The sequence below is a fragment of the Somniosus microcephalus genome, chromosome 4 (assembly GCF_052327205.1).
Source record: "Somniosus microcephalus isolate GS21.2 chromosome 4, FLI_Smic_1.0, whole genome shotgun sequence".
Lineage (NCBI taxonomy): Eukaryota > Metazoa > Chordata > Chondrichthyes > Squaliformes > Somniosidae > Somniosus > Somniosus microcephalus.
The window spans coordinates 247989275-248009215 of NC_140990.1; the positions used below are offsets into that span (position 1 = coordinate 247989275).

The 19941-nt window shown below is 42.3% G+C and overlaps 1 protein-coding gene across 4 annotated transcripts in view; it reads left to right on the plus strand.

The window, feature by feature from the left end:
- The first annotated feature begins 291 nt into the window (after positions 1-291).
- Positions 292-19941, plus strand: part of chrna1 (cholinergic receptor, nicotinic, alpha 1 (muscle)) — a 39816-nt gene continuing 20166 nt past the window's right edge. Inside the window, exons 1-5 of one of the 4 annotated variants that reach the window (XM_085986152.1) lie at positions 292-508; positions 3306-3448; positions 9314-9358; positions 9542-9651; positions 15443-15638. In XM_085986152.1, coding sequence (XP_085842278.1) covers positions 451-508; positions 3306-3448; positions 9314-9358; positions 9542-9651; positions 15443-15638 — 552 coding nt within the window. In that variant the 5' untranslated portion in view covers positions 292-450. Of the gene's footprint in view, positions 509-1342; positions 1404-3305; positions 3449-6031; positions 6054-9313; positions 9359-9541; positions 9652-15442; positions 15639-19941 lie in introns of those variants that run through there. The other 3 variants (XM_085986149.1, XM_085986150.1, XM_085986151.1) reach the window with 3 other exon arrangements.

Here is a 19941-nt window from a genome sequence, read left to right on the forward strand (position 1 = left end):
ACAATGTAATGAGTTGGCCCTGTGAGTTCCGGTGGGGTCTTCACTGGTGGGCAGAGATGCCAACCCACCAGCATTACTGCAATGTAAGCGACCTTCATTGATGGGATTCTGCTTCAATGTGGCTCATTGTTTATCAGCTCTTCCTAATTCTTATTTTTCTTGCAATCTGGATCTGGTGGAGTGTTTCGCAACCACCCGCTCCCACCCCCCCCCACCTCTTCTTGGCAGCTATCAGCTGTCACTGAGACAGGTGGCACAATAGCGGAACCCAGAGGGAATAAATAGGCAGTTGAAAGGGCAGGAATCCCAGCTCCACTCCTCAGTAAGGAAGGAGCCTCAGCTGCACTCAGAAATCCAGAAGAGCCAGCAAGTCTCAAAGTGTGGTGTCTGAATTGTTGGAAGAAACCGATTTGTTTGAAAGGACAATAGATCAATTTTGAAAGCTGGAGAATGATTTCGTGCAATGATCTGCCCGTAGCATTGGCGATACTTTTATTTTCGTGTGGTGGTAAGGACACCGAGTCTGTGCTGGCTTCACTCTGTTCAGTTGAGAATTGCAAAATGTTGTCACCTTTTTATAAGTTTTTACAGTTTTGTACAGTTTAATTTGGAAATGCCCGGAGAAGCGTTCAGTGCTGCAGATTGACAGCTGCATGTGCTCCCTGGGTCTATTCCTAGATTTCCGTGATAAAAATCTCTGATATCCGAGATATGAATGAAGGCTTTGTAAACATGGTTGCTGTTTTATAATATGGAATATCAATTTACAATCTTATATTACAAAAAGTTTATATGATGCAGCATGGTCATTTTCTATATTTCAGTGAGATACGTTTGTAAATCGTTGGATTTTCCGACAGTTGTATGGGAATGGTCTAAATTTCGTCTCACTTTGGAGTGGTGAATGTTTATCCAAGGTCACTAGCTGGAGTCTGGCTGGGGGAGGGGGTCGGTCAGCAGTGGTCAGGGTTACACAGCGGAAATAGTAGTTCTGTGATGGGAATAGCAATGATCCTGGAATGCGCCAGGGCTGCATGTTACCAGGGCTTAGGGCAATTTTTTTAAATGGTCGGGCCGAACTAGTCGAACCTTTGATTCATTTAAATAGTAATACATTATCCAAAGTTAGAAGAGCCAGTGTGAACTAATAAAGGTTGTATTGAAGTTATCTGTTCCCGTGTCTTTAATTTCATTGACATTGCTTTGTTCCTTGTACGGTGTTTGTAAGTAAGACAGTGAAAATCCATGGGTTTATTCTGGAACTTCTGTGGTTTGTTTCTTGAAACTTGATATGTCTGCTGACCAAAAGTCGGACTGATTTTTAAAGATTCATTTATTTATTCATTCAAATACTTTCATGGATACGCAGCAGCCGTTTGAGGGTTTGCAACGTGACATGTGGGGTAACCTGCCTTGTAATTCTTCCTGGATGTGATGTTAAAGATGTTAAAAATATTCTAGCAATTGAAAACATACGGCTTCTAGAAAAAAGTTACAGAAAAAGATATTAGGCACATATATTCGTTACAATATTTTAATACTATATTTATATTGAAAGCATATGCAATATTATTACATTAGCTGAAAGAATAGAAACTTGAATTATTACTATTAAGAAATTTGAAATTTGTTTTCTCTCTGTGCTTTGCGCGTACTTAAACTATAAATATTGTTTTAGTATAAGAAAAGTTCAGGCTTATTCAGTCTAACTATGCATGAATTTGAGAGATAGTTCAGAATTGAATGTAATCAATGACAGATTAAAATAAATTGTGTATTATAATGCTAAATAGTTGAATGATAAAATAACTTGTGCTTGCTTTAAAGAAATCTTGTAAATATTAGAAAAGCCAATGTTTGGAATAATTTTATATTAAAGCTACATGCCAGTAATTTCCAAGGGGGTTCACCCCATTCTCCGCTGGAAGGTCGGTCCGTGGAAATCCCAGAGAAAGGGAGTAAATAGGCCTTTGCACAATTTCTATCGGGATTCTGCTGATCTTCCGCTAAAGTTACAGGATGAGATTGGGGAAACCCCGCGGGAATTCTGCCTTCATTTTGGCCCAGAAATTCGGGTCGGGGGCTTCCCGTGGGTGCAAGCCCCCGACCTGCACTTACCTTGCGCGCCAGCCGTTGAGCTGTGGGCCCCCGTGGAATTCCGATCCGGGGCCTGGTCCAGCAGCCGGCGCGCAGTGCTTGCGTATCCCAGGGGCGCAGTTAGTTCGATGTGTCCCCTGGGATCACGTGGGCCATGGGCAACCAATTGGAGCAGGGAATGCTCCATTTATAAGTCTTGACAGGAAGTGCTGTCAAGACTTATAAATACTACGGCCCCAAAATAGCACTAAATCTTCAAATAAATTTTTAAAAATCACGTTTTTTAAATAAACTGTAAATTACATTAAATAACTATTTTGAACAATAATTTAAATTTTTGAAATTTTTTTTTAATATTCTAACGGGGCTAAAAATAAACTTACCTTGCTTTAAAGTATTTAAAAATAATAAACCTGTGGAAAAAATGTTTTAATTTTAATTAATTCACCACTTACCTTCTAAAAAGCAGGCCTTACGCCTGCTTTTTAAATGTGTAAATTCTGCAGACTTACCCTCCTGGGAAAACCTGTAAAAAAAACTAAGTTCAAAGCGCACGCGCAGCCTCCCCTGCGCACGCGTTCGACCTCTGAACCCCTGCTTTCAGAGGAACGGAAGTGCCAGTTCCCACGCATGCGCAGTGCATGCAGGAAACCGGCACTTCCATCAGGCCCATGGGTGAGTACCCCGTGCGTACTCACCCATGGAGTCCCGAGTTTCTGGGCCAATAGTTATAGAAGGTTCAATTTGAATCCGAACTAATAATTGTGTAAATTACTACAGTCAAATATAATTATCCTTCAAAAGAAACATTACATTTCAGAGCAGTGGAATGTGAGAAGTCCACGATTCTCCGAGTATGGATTAGCCATTAAGGTAAATTCAAAATGAAGGTCAGGTGCTTTTTCACAGAGTGGGAGATAGATTGAAAGATACCAATGCAGATGACTCTTATCGACCAGCAGCCAGTTTAAGGGCACCATAAACAAATACAATTGGCCAAAGAATGGTGTATAGCCTAAGTGAGTTGAAAAAAGGAAAGAATAAATAAGATGCAGTCAAATGAAAGAAAATAGAGAAGGAAAATGGTGCAAATAGTAAATATTTTAATAGACCAATTTCTTTATTTGAAAAAATATAGTTAGATCTAAAATAAGATTCTAAGGTGTAGGATGTCTTGCAAAACATATTTTTCTCTTGTCTTTCCTCAGGGCTGGTGCTAGCTTCTGAACACGAGACCCAGCTGGTGGCTAATTTATTCCAAAACTATAACAGGGTGATTCGGCCAGTGGAGCATCACAATCAATTAGTTAATGTTACGGTGGGACTGCAGCTCATTCAACTCATCAATGTGGTATGAACCAAACAAATGTCTCTGTTTATGGAAGAATGTTCCTCGACATTTACCAGCTCCCCCACCCACACACACACACACACACACAAAACCATCCTCTTACACACTGCAGTATTTCATTGCATTACTAATTTTAAACAGGATAAGAGCACAACAAAATAGCCCACAAAGGCAGCATTATGGATCTGAAACGAAATTACAATGATGCCATACACTTTTAGAATTATATTGGATTTCAGAACTATATTTAACAAGTTATGGGATTTGTTATAAACTGCCATTGGCTGGACCTATAAAAGACTCAAAATATTCCGCTGGAGGTCTCCCGATCTTCCGCCATAACTTCGGTGGGAGATCTGCGGAACCCCGAGAGAAACAGTGCAATATTTGTATAACAAAACTTTTAAACCCACAGAGGAAGAAAAGCTAACATTTCCTTTCAATTTTCTTACGTGACGAGAGTCTCAAAATTCCACACGGTGAGTTGTGTCAGATTTGCTGCATTGAGTCTGGAATTGCGTTCGCCAATGATCTCCAGAGCTAGATTTTCCAAAATTTGCTGAATGAGCTCATTTAAATATCCAAGTTATCCAGCACAAATCCCGTGTAAATCAGGAGCACTGTTTTGCATTTAGAATAGCACCTTTAAAATGCCAAGTTTAGCTGAAGAATGCAGCCGCAAACTGGAGGAGCAGTACGAAAGGGTTTGGACCAGAGTTCACCGTCAGGTTTCTGCACTAGATGGCTCCTGTGATTTAGTCCCAATTTTCAAGAATGTCTTCCACTGAAGAATCTGGCACAAACAACAAAGAAGGGAAGACTACTGCAAAAAGTAACAAAAGAGCTCACAATTTCAGTGAGACTGAGCTCCAAACCCTACTCAAGGAGATTGAGTGGCGGAGAGAGATGATGGGTCCCCATGGGAGGAAGTTGAAAAAAATGTCCCCCTACCATGTGGAGGGAGGTGGCAATGGCACTGAGTTCCAATTCTCTCACTCCCAGAATTGCAGACTAGTGATATAAGAAGTCCAATGACCTGACCAAGGTAGGCAAGGTAACACACCGGCCACTCTCTCTTGGGCACTAGCACACTCTTCATCCTTTAAAGTTAAAAGCTGTACAATTAACCCTTCAAACTGCATTCTGGCTAAGGGGAGCACTAACTCCGCACCTTAGGGCATATGTGACCATCTCCTCTAACAACAATTATTTGCATGCAGAACCATAAAACCTCTTCCTCTATTTTAACAAGGTAATACCACAATATCTTACATCAGTTGCTGAATTGTTCTCTTTAATCATACCCAAACTCTTCTTCACAGCAGAAATAATGGGGAAATGGGGCAGTGAGGCCTATCACTGCCTCAACCTAAGTTTCCATACCACCTCGGACCATTGCTCAGACCTACAACATGTAAATGCTGGTGGGAGGCAGGGCTCGGGTTCCCATCCTATTTCCCCTCTATCTGCTCCAGTTAGCATCACTCCCCAGGACTGCCTGTTGGAAGAACATCATTAATGACCCAAAACCCAGGGAAGTGGGTCATGGTTGGGGCAGAGTTGGATGTCTCACCCTGTCACTACTTGTCCCAAAGAGAGCATGCAGCCCCATCTGTCTAATGCCACTTGGGAGACAGTTCTCAATTGTTACACTTTGCCTAATTTACTCAATTTTGTTGGAGAAGAAACTTGTGCACAATGCCTGCAAGAGGCAGGGCACTAGTAAGGGCATCATCAACAGTGAGGAGCTCACCCCCTATGAGGAGCAGGCCATGAAGCCAGATGGGGAGGTACTTGCCTGTACTGTGGGAGATAATGAGGTCAGGGCACAGTGCTGGTGCCATGTTAATGGGTGCACACCTATATGGTTGCTGTGGCATTCCTGTGAAGCAGCAAACAGCCACAAGTTTCTATCCCCTTCTCTGTCTCCTTAATCTCTCAGAGTGATGATCACTCATTCTTAGTTTGTAATCTAATTTCCTGCAGATCCTTCACTTTAATGGGGGGCAAATGATGAGGAAGAGGAGGATAATGATGAGCAAGAGGGGAAGCAGGAAAGTCAGAACTTCCTCCTTCAGACTATAAGGATAATGTTGAAGAAGGAGAGGATCCCTGAACCAAGACCCTACCTCTCTGCCACAATTCACTTCAATTCACCCCTGGCATCACTTGATTTTTCAATCCCACTCTCCAGCTCACCCAGGGGGAATCAGATAATGTATGGGAGGATGAGGCATCGAGTGACTTGCAGAGCATGAAGGAACTGGAGGACTGGGAAGTTGGTGAGGATGTACCACCTTCCCAGCGGAGGCTGAGCAGAAGGCTGCCCATGGCTTCAGAGTTGTGGGATCCAGAACTCAATGGTGCTTAAATAAAAGCAGAAAATGCTGGAAATACTTAGCAGGTCAGGCAGCATCTGTGGAGAGAGAAACGTTAACTCTGTTTCTCTCTCCAAAGATGCTGCCTGACCTGCTGAGTATTTCCAGCATTTTCAATTTTTATTTCAGATTTCCAGCATCCGCAGTATTTTGCTTTTGCACTCAATAGTACTTGCCTGAAATGAAGGATGCTTGAGGAATCATCACACCTGTATGCAGGCTCTGAGGTCAGTCTGCAAAGATGTTTGGCAACTAACAGGTGTGAATTTATAGTCTACATCCCTCACTTGTGGCAACATTATCGAAACGTTTTCTTCACTGCAGGCATCAATGCAGCATGCGGCATCTTCATTGGAATCTGTAGTGCTCTGAGCGATGGTCGTCCTGCTGTTCTCCTCCATGTATTCATGCCCCCAAAGCAGCTGGGAGCCCCCTCCTCAGGAATGTCCATATCCAGGGCTTTTTAGATAACTATCTTTTGCAGGCTCAACAGGGTACAACTATATGTGACACACAAGCTGGAGCATACTGCACTGTCACTCCCAACCTGTCAAGGCAGCATAAGCACCTCTTTAAAACCAGAATGTCCACCTGTTGGGTACTTTGGTAGAGGCATGAGCCTCATTGGAGCTCTACTCTCCTGCTGTTTGTGCAACTCTTAGTGGGATCATTATCAATAGGAGCGGGGGTAGGCCTTGACATGCACGAGCCATCATTGCCTTGATTTTCTTCCTTGAAGAGCTTAGGAAGGGCTGAATTCTGAAGGATGAATGCATCGTGATAACATCCAGTAAATCTCACGTTGACGTGCAGAATTTTTTTTCTGTTTACAGGCACAGGAAGGGAGGAATTTTAACCTTAAAAAAGGGATGGATTTGGAGCGTGAGGGTAGTTAAATTGTTAAAAATCAGATTTCTGACCTGAACCTGCCTTCAACCCGCCCACTTCTGGTTTTAACAGAGGTAGGATGGGGGCAGGATGTGGGCGGGCAGCCAACCCACTGCCAGGAGCCGGGACGTCAATTTAATATTACAATGAGGTTGGAATCCTCTTCTTTTAACCTACATTTTGTTTTTAACTACATGTGCTCAGGTTTTACACACTTCATAAAACCTGGCAGTTACAGCAAAGCGGGGACTGCTGCATCCAGGAGATAAGTGCCTTTATACCTACTCCTGGAACCAGGGTTCCTGCCTAACCCACCCCCTACGATCAGAGACCTCCCCACAAAGCCTCCGATTGCCTTCCCGGACCTCCCCCTCCCTCCCCCCCCCCCGCCCCACTCCCCCCTATCCTCTGATGGCCGGTTCCGATGTGACTTTCCCTCCCTCCCCGGTCCCACGACATCCCTGATCTTTTCTTCTCTCCCCACCATCCTCCGGAGACCGACACTGGCCCCCACCCGATCCCTCCCTCTTCTCTGCGACCTAATGCAGCAGGCCTACCTGCCCGCAGCCTGCCAGCCTCTCCACCTGTCTGGCTGCGGTGGGAAACAGAGGCTTCAGATGCAAATCAGGCCCCGCCGTTAAAGTCGGCAGAGCCTGCGGGAAACCCGTTCTCCCGGGTTTCCCACCCACATTGGAGCTCCCTCCCACCCCCAATCCACCTTTCCCATGAACATGCAGCCCACAGTCTCTACATTCAGGGTGTGGAAACCATTCCTGTTGATATATTTGAGGGTGTTAATTGTAGGAGATCACAAAGCAACAAGGGTGCCATCTATTACCCCCTGGACCTTGGGAAAGCCAGAAACCTCTTAAAACTGGATGGCCGTAACTTGCTGCCTTGCTGTGATGCCGAAGATGATGAACTCCACAGCTCTCCTGTAAAGTGTATCAGTCACCTGATGAATCTGTGCCTGCATTGCAGCCTGGTCGATATTAGAGAGATTAGCTGTGGCTGTCTGAAATGAGCCTGTTCCATTTCAGTGTGTGATCAGCGTGATCATCTTCATAGCCACACTCAGAGGGGGATGACGGTAGCTGCAAAGTTCCCATGCAGTAGTTGGCATAGGTGCCCTGTCACTACCTTGGTGAAGCATACTGTTCTAATACACATCTCCTCACTGAGGTTTTCATTGGACTCATGTTGCCTGCATATTCTTTGGGGTTGATACTATCTGGTGGGTGCATCCTCTTTAAATTCTGCCTCACTCTCCTTTCCTCCACCCTAACCTGCTACTCCTCCTCCTTGATAATGGCATACAAGGGCATATTCCATAAATATATATATATATTCCATATGGGATTACAAATTTGCTCCTGAGAAGCTTCCACAATGGGGGGGGGGAGGGGGAAATTGCAGGAAGGGGATCAACATTTCCTGGTAGCTTCACATTCCCACAGGCAGTCAGAAGCAAGTCCAAGACTGTCTTGAGTGAATGCAAAATAAAAAATTACTCTGAAAAGTAATTCCCAGCGGCAGTAATCGCTACGCAAACTTTCAACAGTCTTCATGTGCAAAACTTCCCATGTCCATCAACTGACCCTAGTAGAGGCTGCATCTTATATTTCTCACTCTAACTTACCCCATGTGCATTGTGAAGGCAAAATGAGGACATTCTGGCTGAAGCGCCACTGGCCCTCATTTAAATATATTTAAATTAGGTTCCCAGGGATTCGGCAAGCAGATCACATGGAGGGCCAAATCGTGTTAGGAAATTTGGGTGCTTTGTTTTTGGGGTGGAAAACCAAGCTAAATAGTTTACTTCCCAATTTGCTGGCTGGTCAAGTGAGTTGCACCAATTGTAGTCCCAGAAATGCAGAAAATAGTATGGAATTTAAGGGCCTGTGCCTCGAATTTTACATAAAGGTTTTATTACATTTTGGAACTTGTTTACAATTACAGGAAAAAATGGAGGACCAATAGTTCACAAGTAAATTAAAAATTCTCTTAAAATTATGGCCTTTCATTATTTTGAATTCACCACCAATCAGTATAATTTCTGTCAAGCTCCTGGTAGATATTTTGATTTGAGCATGAAGGAATGGAACAGTCAAGAACATTAGGACTTTGGTTTATGAAATATTCTGCTTTTCTGCTTGAAATGGTGATAGCAGAGTTGATGCATGCATTCTGTCTAACTATTAACTTTTGCCATTATAATCAGATGAAACAATTAGTAATATACATAAAATCAACCACAGGGTTAGGAATGGGATGTTATAGCCAAATGCTACAGAACAGTATGTATGATGTTATGTCATGTTATGTGGAAGGAAATTTACATGCATAAGGATGTAGTAACATCTCAATAAATAATTTGAAAATGTTGTCACTTTTATATTTGAAATTAATGTTCTTATATTTACAAAATTATGTGTAGGAATTAATTGTATCAATTTACTTTTTAATGTTGATGGTTGTAGAATGGTGCATGTGCCTGAAATCCACTTTTATCAGTTCTTCCCCTAATCTTCTGTGGGATTATTTTTCAGAATAGCGTATATTTTGAGTCTTGTCTAACATTCTCCTATTGTTCTATTAGGATGAAGTCAATCAAATTGTGGAAACAAATGTGCGCCTGAAACAGGTAACAAGAAAAAACAATTGTTTTTATTTGCTCAGGTCTGCAATTTATTATAAGTGAAACATTTCTACTAAATGCTTAACTAGATTTGTACTGTCTCTAAAATGTAATACTTTTTGTTAACTAGCCACATTTAAAGTTCGTTGGGATTATTAAATTGACACTTGTAAGTTGTTTCTTCTTTAGCAATGGATTGACGTGAAGCTTCGCTGGAAACCAGCTGATTATGGTGGAATTAAAAAGATCAGGGTGCCTTCTTCTGACATTTGGCTCCCAGACATTGTTCTGTACAACAAGTAAGTAAACAGTAATATTTAAAATGTATGGACATAGGTTAGAGACATTGGCATTTCAAAGTTTTAATTATCTTGATGACCCATTACTGGTATTTCTTTCACAGTGTGACCAATTTTAACTCAGTCTCTCACTGAGTGTAGGACCCGCCCAGTAGGGAGGATTAATTATGGTCCCCTTTTGGTAAAGATTGAGGGAGAGGAGCCCACACAATGCAGTGAGGGACACGGGACTGTGAGGGACATGGGAGTGAGAGGGACACAGGAGTGAATCACCATTGCAGTCATTTAACTCTGATTCAAGCTGAAAGGTGTCAGTATTAAAAGAATCAAAGTAGTTCTTAAGAGATGGAATCTTTCTTTATTTTGACCACTTGGGGAGTTAAAGATTACAGACTTTCTCCAGTCGTTGGAGCAGGTGAAAATCCTGGCGCTTCAACTCCCGGCGGCTCCAGGGTGAGCAAGTGGCCTGGGGGATTTTAACTGCCCATCTGCCTGGTCCGCACAGAGCGGGATTAAAACGGGGTGTACTAAAACCGAGTGTTTTATTTGGGAATTTGGAAAGAGTGGGAATTCAGAGAAGAAGGGGAAGGAGTTGCTGCTTTTTGCCTACACTACTTGTAGTGCTTTGTGTTACAGGTAGATATTTAATTTCAGTACCCTTAACTTAATCTGGATCAAGTAAGTAGTCAAGAAACTACACTGTAAACTAAGATACATAATGTAATTACATTTAATTAAATAAAACAAGGTCATATAGGAATGGCAGTGCAGGTGATGTGCCGCAACTGCAGCATGTGGGAGTTTGTGGAGAGCATTGTGATCCCGGACAACCACATTTGCAGTAAGTGCCTGCACCTTGAGGAACTTCAGCTCAGAGTTTTTGAGCTGGAGTCTGAGGTGCAGACGTTGCAGGGTATCAGGGATGGGGAGAGTTACCTGGAGGCAGTCACACCCCTTAGGTTAGGTAGTGGTACAGGTCTGGTTAGTGGTCAGGGGCAGGAGGGTGTGACTGCAACGCAGGCAGGTAAGGTGACCCCAGGTGCAGTACTGGAGGAGCCTTAGTCTTTGCCCTTGTCCAACAGGTATGAGGTTCTTGCTGCCCGTGTGGATGAGGGAAAAGCCTGCAGGATGGATGAGCAAGCTGACCATGGCACCATGATGCAGGAGGCCATTCAAGTGGGGGGAGTGAAAGGGAATGTAGTTGTGATAGGGGACAGTATAGTCAGGGGGATAGATACTATTCTCTGCAGCTACGACCGAGAGTGCCGAAGGTTGTGTTGCCTGCCCGGTGCCAGGGTTAAAGACATCTCCTCGCAGCTGGAGAAGAACTTGGAGTAGATGGGGGAGGATCCAATTGTCGTGGTCCACGTAGGAACCAACAACATAGGTAGAACTAGGAATCAGGTTCTGCTGAGGGAGTTTGAGGAGCTAGAATCCAAATTAAAAAGCAGAACCTCAAAGGATCTGTATTGTTACCTGAGCCACGCGCAAATTGGCATAGGGACAAACAGATTAGATGTTTAAATGCGTGGCTCAAAGAGTGGTGTGGTAGGAAGGGGTTTCAGTTCATGGGGCACTGGCACCAATACTGGGGAAATAGGGAGCTGTTCCGTTGGGACAGCCTCCACATAAACCGGGCTGGGACCAGTGTCCTGGTGAACCGAATAACTAGGGCAGTAGACAAGGCTTTAAACTAATGAAGTGGGGTGGGAGGATTCAGGAAATAGTAAATTTAAAAGCAGAGAGAGAAATGTCAAGGCTCTAGAGCAGAGCAGAGTTTTGGGTAAAAGTAAGTAGAGCGGGTCAGGAAGGGACAGAGAGAGTAACAAAGGTAATAAAGCATCAGTGACTAAGGTGACATCAGGGAAAAATAGAAATAAGTCAAAGCTAAAGGCACTATATCTGAATGTGCGAAGCATTTGCAACAAAATAGCTGAATTAATAGCACAGATAGAAATTAATAGGTTTGATCTAATAGCCAATACAGAGACATGGTTGCAATGTGGCCAAGGTTGGGAATTAAATATTCCAGGATACTTAACTTTTAGAAGAGATAGGCAAAATGGAAAAGGAGGAGGGGTAGCCCTGAGAATAAAGGATGGGATAAAGACAGTAGAGAGAAAGGATCTTAGCTCTGAAAATCAACAAGTAGAATCAGTTTGGGTGGAGCTAAAAAACAGCAAGGAGCAGAAAACATTGGTGGGAGTTGTTTATAGGCCCCCAAACAGTAGTTGTAATGTAGGGCAGAGTATAAATCAGGAAATTAGAGGCGCATGTAACAAGGGTAATAAAGTAATCATGGGAATTTTAATCTACATATAGACTGGGCAAACCAAATTTGCAGTAATAGTGTGGAGGACGAATTCATGGAATGTATACAAGATAGTTTTCTAGATCAGTATGTTGAGGAACCAACTAGGGAACAGGTTATTTTAGATCTAGTATTGTGCAACGAGAAAGGGTTAATTAATAACCTTGTAGTAAAGGGGCCTTTAGGGAAGAGTGACCATAATATGATAGAATTTTATATTGAATGTGAAAGTGATTTAGTTAAATCCGAAACTAGGGTCTTAAATCTAAACAAAGCAAACTACATAGGTAAGATGGGCGAGTTGGCTAAGGTAGATTGGGAAACTACAATAAAAGGTATGATGGTAGAGAAGCAATGGCTAGCATTTAAAGAATGAATACATAATTTACAACAAATATACACTCCTTTAAGGCACAAAAACTCCACAGGAAAAATGGTCCAACCTTGGCTAACAAGAGAAATTAAAGATAGTATTAGAGCAAAGGAAGAGGCTTATAATGTTGCCAAAAAGAATAGTAAGCCTGAAGATTGGGAGGATTTTAGAATTCAGCAAAGGAGGACCAAGAAATTGATAAAGAAAGGGAAAATAGAATATTAGAGTAAACTAGGAGACATAAAACCAGACTGTAAAAGCTTCTATGGTTATGTAAAAAGGAAAAGATTAGCGAAAGTAAATGTGGATCCTTTACAGGCTGAGACAGGAGAAATTATAATGGGGAATAAGGAAATGGCAGAGAAATTAAGCAATAATTTGTGTCTGTCTTCACAGAAGAAGATGCAAAAAACTTCCTGGAAATAGTGGAGAACCAAGGTTCTAGCAAGAATAAGGAACTGAAAGAAATTAGTATTAGTAAAAAAAAGTACTGGAGAAATTAATGAGACTGAAAGCCAATAAATCCCCACGACCTGATGGCCTACATCCTAGGGTTTTGAAAGAGTTGGCTATAGAGATAGTGGATACATTGGTTGTCATTTTCCAAAATTCCATAGACTCTAGAACGGTTCCTGTGGATTGGAAGGTAGCAAATGTAATCCCACTATTTAAGAAAGGAGGGAGAGAGAAAACGGGAAACTACAGACCAGTTAGCCTGACATCAGTAGTAGGGATAGTGCTAGAATCTATTATTAAGGATGTGGTAACAGGGCACTTACAAAATGATAATAGGATTGGGCAGAGTCAACACGGATTTATGAAAGGGAAATTGTGTTTGATGAATCTGTTAGAGATTTTTGAGGTTGTAACTAGCAGAATAGATAAGGGGGAACCAGTGGATGTGGTGTATTTGGATTTTCAGAAGGTATTCGATAAGGTGCCACATAAGAGGTTGTTAACCAAAATTAGGGCTTATGTGATTAGGGGTAATATATTAGCATGGATTAAATATTGGTTAATGGACAGAAAACAGAGAGTAGGAATAAATGGGTAATTTTCAGGTTGGCAGGCTGTAACTATTGGGGTACCACAGGATCAGTGCTTGGGCCTCAGCTATTCACAATCTATATCAATGAATTGGATGAGGGGACCAAATGTAATATATCCAAGCTTGCTGATGATACAAAGCTGGGTGGGAATGTAGGTTGTGAGGAAGATGGAAAGAGGCTTCAAGGGGATATAGACAGGCTAAGTGAGTGGGCAAGATCATGGCAAATGGAATATAATGTGGAGAAATGTGAAGTTGTCCACTTTGGTAGGAAAAATAGAAAAGCAGAGTATTTTTTAAATGGTGAGAGATTGGGAAATGTTGGTGTTCTGAGGGACCTGGTAAATGAATCACTGAAAGTTAACCTGCAGGTACAGCAAGCAATTAGGAAAGCAAATGACATGTTGGCCTTTATTACAAGAGGATTTGAGTATAAGAGTAAAGGGCCTAGAAATTCACTTTGGGGCGGCCAGCTCGCTCGCGCCCAAAAGTTAGGGCTGGGCGGGGAGCCATTAGCGATCGTCAGATATTCAGTGTTTGCGCCCCAATTCGGAACCGGGCGCTATACCAGGGTGTGCCCGCCTCCGCTTGGGGCGCTGACACTGAATTTCAGCGCTCTTGGCGCCGCTGCGCCAGCCGCTGCGGTACTGCAGGCCTCCTCCTTCTCTTAAGGGGGAGCTGCCTGCAACGGGGAGATCGCCGCTGGAGAGTGCCGGCAAATGAGCCCGGCACCACGGAGAAGTGCCGGGTTCGCGGAAAGCAGCCGGCAATGCCGCGGGGGGGGGGGGGTGGAGGAGGCCGGGGAAGGAGGTGCGGGCAGGCGGCCGCCGAAAAAGCGGCCGGCCGCACCTTCCCCTTTAAAGCGCCCCACTAAGGCTACAGCACGGCCCCGTTTTCTGGTCGCTGTTTGCGGCCGCTTCGGAGTAGGCGGCCGCTATGAAATATGGGGATCAGGCCGGTTTCGGGGCGGAACCGGGGCACTGCTCACACCGATGACGTCATCGGTGCCGGCGCAGCGCTAACGGCTACCGCCGCCAATACCGCTGCGCTGAATATCAGCGCAAACTCATTTTTGGCGCAGAAGCCCTCTTTAGGCGGTAACTGACCGCAAAGCTGGCAGCGCCTTAATGAATTTCTAGGCCAAGATGTCTTATTGCAATTATATAGGGCCCTGGTGAGACCACACCTGGAGTATTGTGTACAATTTTGGTCTCCTTACCTAAGGAAGGATATACTTGCCATAGAGGGAGTGCAACGAAGGTTCACCAGGCTGATTCCTGGGATGGGGGGATTGTCCTACAAGGAGAGTTTGAGTAGACTAGGCCTATATTTTCTAGAGTTTAGAAGAATGAGAGGTGATCTCATTGAAACATACAAAATTCTTACAGGGCTTGACAGGGTAGATGCAGAGAGGATGTTTCCCCTGGCTGGGGAGTCTAGAACCAGGGGTCACAGTCTCAGAATAAGGGGTTGGCCATTTAGGACTGAGATGAGGAGAGATTTCCTCACTCAGAGGGTGGTGAATCTTTGGAATTCTCTACTGCAGAGGGCTGTGGAGGCTCAGTCATTGAGTATATTCAAGACAGAGATCGATAAGATTTTTGAATATTAAGGGAATCAGGGGATATCGGGATAGTGCAGGAAAGTGGAGATGAGGTAGAAGATCAGCCATGATCTTACTGAATGGTGGAGCAGATTCAAGGGGCCAAATGGCCTACTCCTGCTCCTATTTCTTATGTTCTTATTTCTACTGGGAAAGTAGGGTGAAAATCATCCCCATTATTTCACCATAGTAGAATTACGCTGTATCAACCTAACTTATTTTAGGAGCCTTACAAACTCAATATTAGCATGCAGTGGAGATTATATACTTTGTTTCCATTTTTGAATCTTTGTAGGACTGTGATAATATGGAACTTAGCAAAAGACTAATGCATCTTTGTAGATAACTATGGCTGTTTAAAGAACTGTTTGCACGAACAGGGAAGTTAATCTAAATGTTGTCATTTACCAGAAATATTACAGTTCTCAGTAATAATTGATTTATGTCTTACTACAGTGCTGATGGTGATTTTGCCATTGTTCAAATGACCAAGGTGCTTTTGGAATATACAGGAAAAATAGTCTGGACACCTCCGGCAATATTCAAAAGCTATTGTGAAATTATTGTAACACATTTCCCATTTGACCAACAAAATTGCAGCATTAAGCTGGGAACCTGGACATACGATGGTACAAGAGTTGCCATATTCCCGGTATGTTTAAATCTTCTTCTAAAATGTTGCCTTTTGCTGTAGTATTATGAAAAATCAAAGCACCCTCTTTACATGTGAAGTTTAATCCCTCTTCTGAAGGTATTGAATTATATTGGGATACAGATCAGTTGACACTGGCCGCCCTCCAATACCTCATCCAAGTGGCCATTCTTTAGGCACAGCCTAGTCTATATGTCTCAAATATGGGCAATCCAATCCTAACCTCATCCAATGTAAATGAATGTGCCGAGCTGGGGCCAGTGGATAATCGCCTGGGCACAGTGAATACAGATGGAGTCCACATCAGTTAGAGAATCTGTCTAATTTTCTGTCCATGGATGGAAATATCTAGCAGACTCTGTGAGGGGAATGCACTTCTCCCTGTCAGATTTTCCTGTATTTGCTGCACCTAGGTGATCCAATAGCTGCTGACACAGGAACCTGCCACAATATATTTAGCATAGGCACAGATTTTACAACAAGAGGAAATAGCCTCTGGGAGTATGAAAAGAGAGTTTAGGTTTAAGTACTCTACACAGAGGATGGTGAATATATGTAATAGATTGACAAGGGAGACGTGAGAGCTGATTATATCAGCAAATTCAGGAGAGAGTTGGATAAATACTTGGAGGAAATTTTGATAGAGGAGTGTAAGTGGTATCATGAGCTACTATAATTCCTAGACACTGGATTGCCCATATAAATTGCACTGATTGTATCTAGTCCTTACATTTGTATCTTCTTATTTACTCAGTGAATCATAAGAGCGGATAATCATAATGCAGATATTATCAGCTATTTACATGTTTTAAGTGATAAATTAAATGTTAATATATTTAATCACAACTCTAGGATCATAACTTGGACTCAAAAATGTAGCATCTATAATTCATCAGGGCCCATTTTCTTCTTATATGCACCTGGGGGATGCTCAAATCTCAAGCACAAAGGAAAGGAAAATGGGCAGAGATCTATGATGCCTAGTCTTTGCTCCCTTTGCACTGCCTGGGGATTTCTGGAATTTAACTCAAGGGGGATACTACCAAGGCAGAGGGGGCACAACTGGCTCCTCGGCCTATTTTCCTCCATCAATGCCAGAAGTTCACCCATTTTAAGGGGTCCCCAAAAGAAACGGGCTTTAAGCCTGGTGCCCAGCCCCTCTCCAATTGGATCAGATGGGCAGACAGCAAATACCTGCAGTTTCAAAAATTGTAAGTTTCTTTTCTTTTGGGGACAGTGGGACAGGAATCACAGGTGGCTGCTGTTTTTGGATTCAACTGGAAGGCTTCAAAGACAGCGGCCATTATTGCTGCTGCAGGTGTCTCAAGCATGCAACAGTAACGCATTTTCATTTTGTTTGCAGGTGCAAGAAAATTGGTTCTGAGATATTCGTTAGAAAAAGGTGTAGTGCCAGAGGACTGGCGGATAGCTAATGTAATACTGATATTTAAGAAGGGGGATAGAACATGCCCAGGGAACTATAGATCAGTCAGCTTAACATCGGTGGTAGGAAAATAATAGAATCCCTACTAAAGGAGAAAATAGAAGAGCATCTAGAAACCAAAAACATAGTAATGAATAGTTAGCATGGATTTCAAAAGGGAAAGTCTTGCTTGACCAACCTCAGTGAATTTTTTGAAGAGGTAACAGAGAGAGTAGACAATGGTATTGCAGTAGATATAATTTATCTAGATTTTCAAAAGGTCTTCGATAAGTTACCCCATAATAGACTAATGAATAAGGTCAGAGAATGCGGAGTCAGGAGATAAGTAGCAGAATGGATTGCGAGCTGGCTTCAAGACAGAAATCAGAGAGTAGGGGTAAAGGGTAACTATTCACAGTGGCAGAAGGTGGGTAGTGGTGTTCCACAAGGATCAATGCTGGGACCACTGTTGTTCACAATTTATATTAACAATTTAGACTTTGGAATCAAAAACACAATTTCTAAATTTGCGGATGACACCAAATTGGGGGAGATCGTCAATACTGAGGAGGACCGCAACAAATTACAGGAGGACATTAATAAACTTGCAGAATGGGCATATAATTGGCAAATGAAGTTCAACACAGATAAATGTGAGGTATTACATTTTGGTAGGAAGAATAGGGAGATCACTTATCACTTGAAGAGTGTGAGTCTAGGTGGGGTAGAGGAACAAAGGGATCTCGGAGTACAAATACACAAATCACTAAAAGTTGCGACACAGGTTAGCAAGGCCATAAAAAAAGCAAACCAAGCACTAGGGTTTATTTCTAGAGGTATAGAATTGAAAAGTAAGGAAGTTATGCTAAACCTGTATCAAACCTTGGTTAGACCACACTTAGAGTACTGTGTACAGTTCTGGTTGCCATATTATAAAAATGATATAGAGGCAGTGGAGAGGGTGCAGAGAAGATTTACAAGGATGATACCAGAAATGTGAGGGTATACATATCAGTAAAGGATAAACAAGCTTGAGTCTCTTTTGTCTTGAAAAAAGAAGGCTGAGGGGTGACCTAACAGAGGTCTTTAAAATTATGAAAAAATTTGATAGAGTGAATACAGAGAGAATGTTTCCACTTGTGGGGAAGAGCATAACTAGAGGCCATCAATATAAGATAGTCACCAAGAAATCCAATAAGGAATTCAGAAGAAACTTCTTTACCCAAAGAGTGATAAGAATGTGGAACTCGCTACCACAGGGAGTGGTTGAAGTGAATAGTATCAATGCATTTAAGGAGAGGCTAGACAAGCATATGAGGGAGAAGGGAATAGAGGGTTATGCTGATAGATTTAAGGAAAGACGGGAGGAGGCTCGAGTGGAGCATAAACTGGTTGGGCTGAATGGCCAGTTTCTGTGTCATTTTTCCTATGTAAAGTTTTAGTACAGAGGGTCACAATCAATAACCCTGAATCCAAATCTGAAATATTGGTACTTTTCCAGATTTGTAAAGGTTTCAATAAAAATATTTGATAGGGATAATTGTACAATTGCAATTACATTGCACAGCTTCAAGTATTGGGAAATGTTGAACTCAACATTGTGTTGTGGTTAAGAAGCCTGTTAATTGATGTTGTCATATGGTGTTTTAATACAGGGCAATTAACAGCCTCAAACTAACTTTCTCTATTATAGTTTCTCTCAGCCCAGTAGAGGAAACCATTATTAATTTGTGCAGGACAGGAGTAAATATATGAACCGAAGGACAAATATTTCACTGGTCTCGGGACTGGGATGTGATCTGGGGAAGAGGGTATGACCCGCAGAAAATATTTATCCAAACTTTTGAAAGCTGTAGATGAGACTAAAGTAGTAAGGCTTCTGGTTTCTGGCACTAGAACGTGCAAAGCTCATGGAGGACCTCCAGTGGCAAAAACTGCATTGTTATAATACAGTATCAGCAACTTGAAATGATTTGACCCCATCAAATTGTCCCCACCCCCTTATTTTGTCATCATCCCTAAGATTCTCCTTTGGGAAGTAATTAAGGGGAAAAGGCATGGAAAGACATTTAACTTGTTCCCATCACTCAAAGATCAAGCCTGCATGGAAAGACACACATATATTCCATATGGACTCCCACATCTTAATTAATGTATGAAAAGGATTTTATAGCCTTGCTTATTTCTGAAAATTGTATTGCTAGAATATTCACATTCTTATTTCAGAAAATGCAATTTTTTTCAGACCTCTAAGATGCTACATCCATTTTGCTTTGTATTAATAATATCACAGGATTGTTTTCATTCTATAAAAGTAACTCACTCAGACATGATGCAAGATAATTTTCACAAACTGATTCTAAGAAAAACTACAAAATAACAGAGGTTTCCTGGATAATCTTGTTTTTAATATAAAATATCTGTGCACATCTTGACCCTAAATAGCTCAGTCACATGTCTCAGTATTTAATTCCTGGCCTGATTGATGCTATAAAATGCAAAAATAGGCACAGAGTTAAGTGATTATTCTAGGATACATTTACAGAAATATATCCCAGGCTGTTTTTACAGGACAATCACAATGAGCTCTCTGGTCATCAAATATACCCCATAAAATGTACAAAAGCAAAATACTGCGGAAGCTGGAAATCCGAAATAAAAACAGAAAATGCTGCAAATACTCAGCAGGTCAGGCAGCATCTGTGGAGAGAGAAACAGAGTTAACGTTTCAGGTTGATGACCCTTCATCAGAACTGGAAAAAGTTAGAGATGTAACAGATTATTAAGCAAGCGCAGGGGCAGGGAAAGGGGGGAGGGGAGGAAAGAACAAAAGGGAAGGCCTGTGATAGGATGGAAGGCAGGAGAGATTAAAAGACAAAA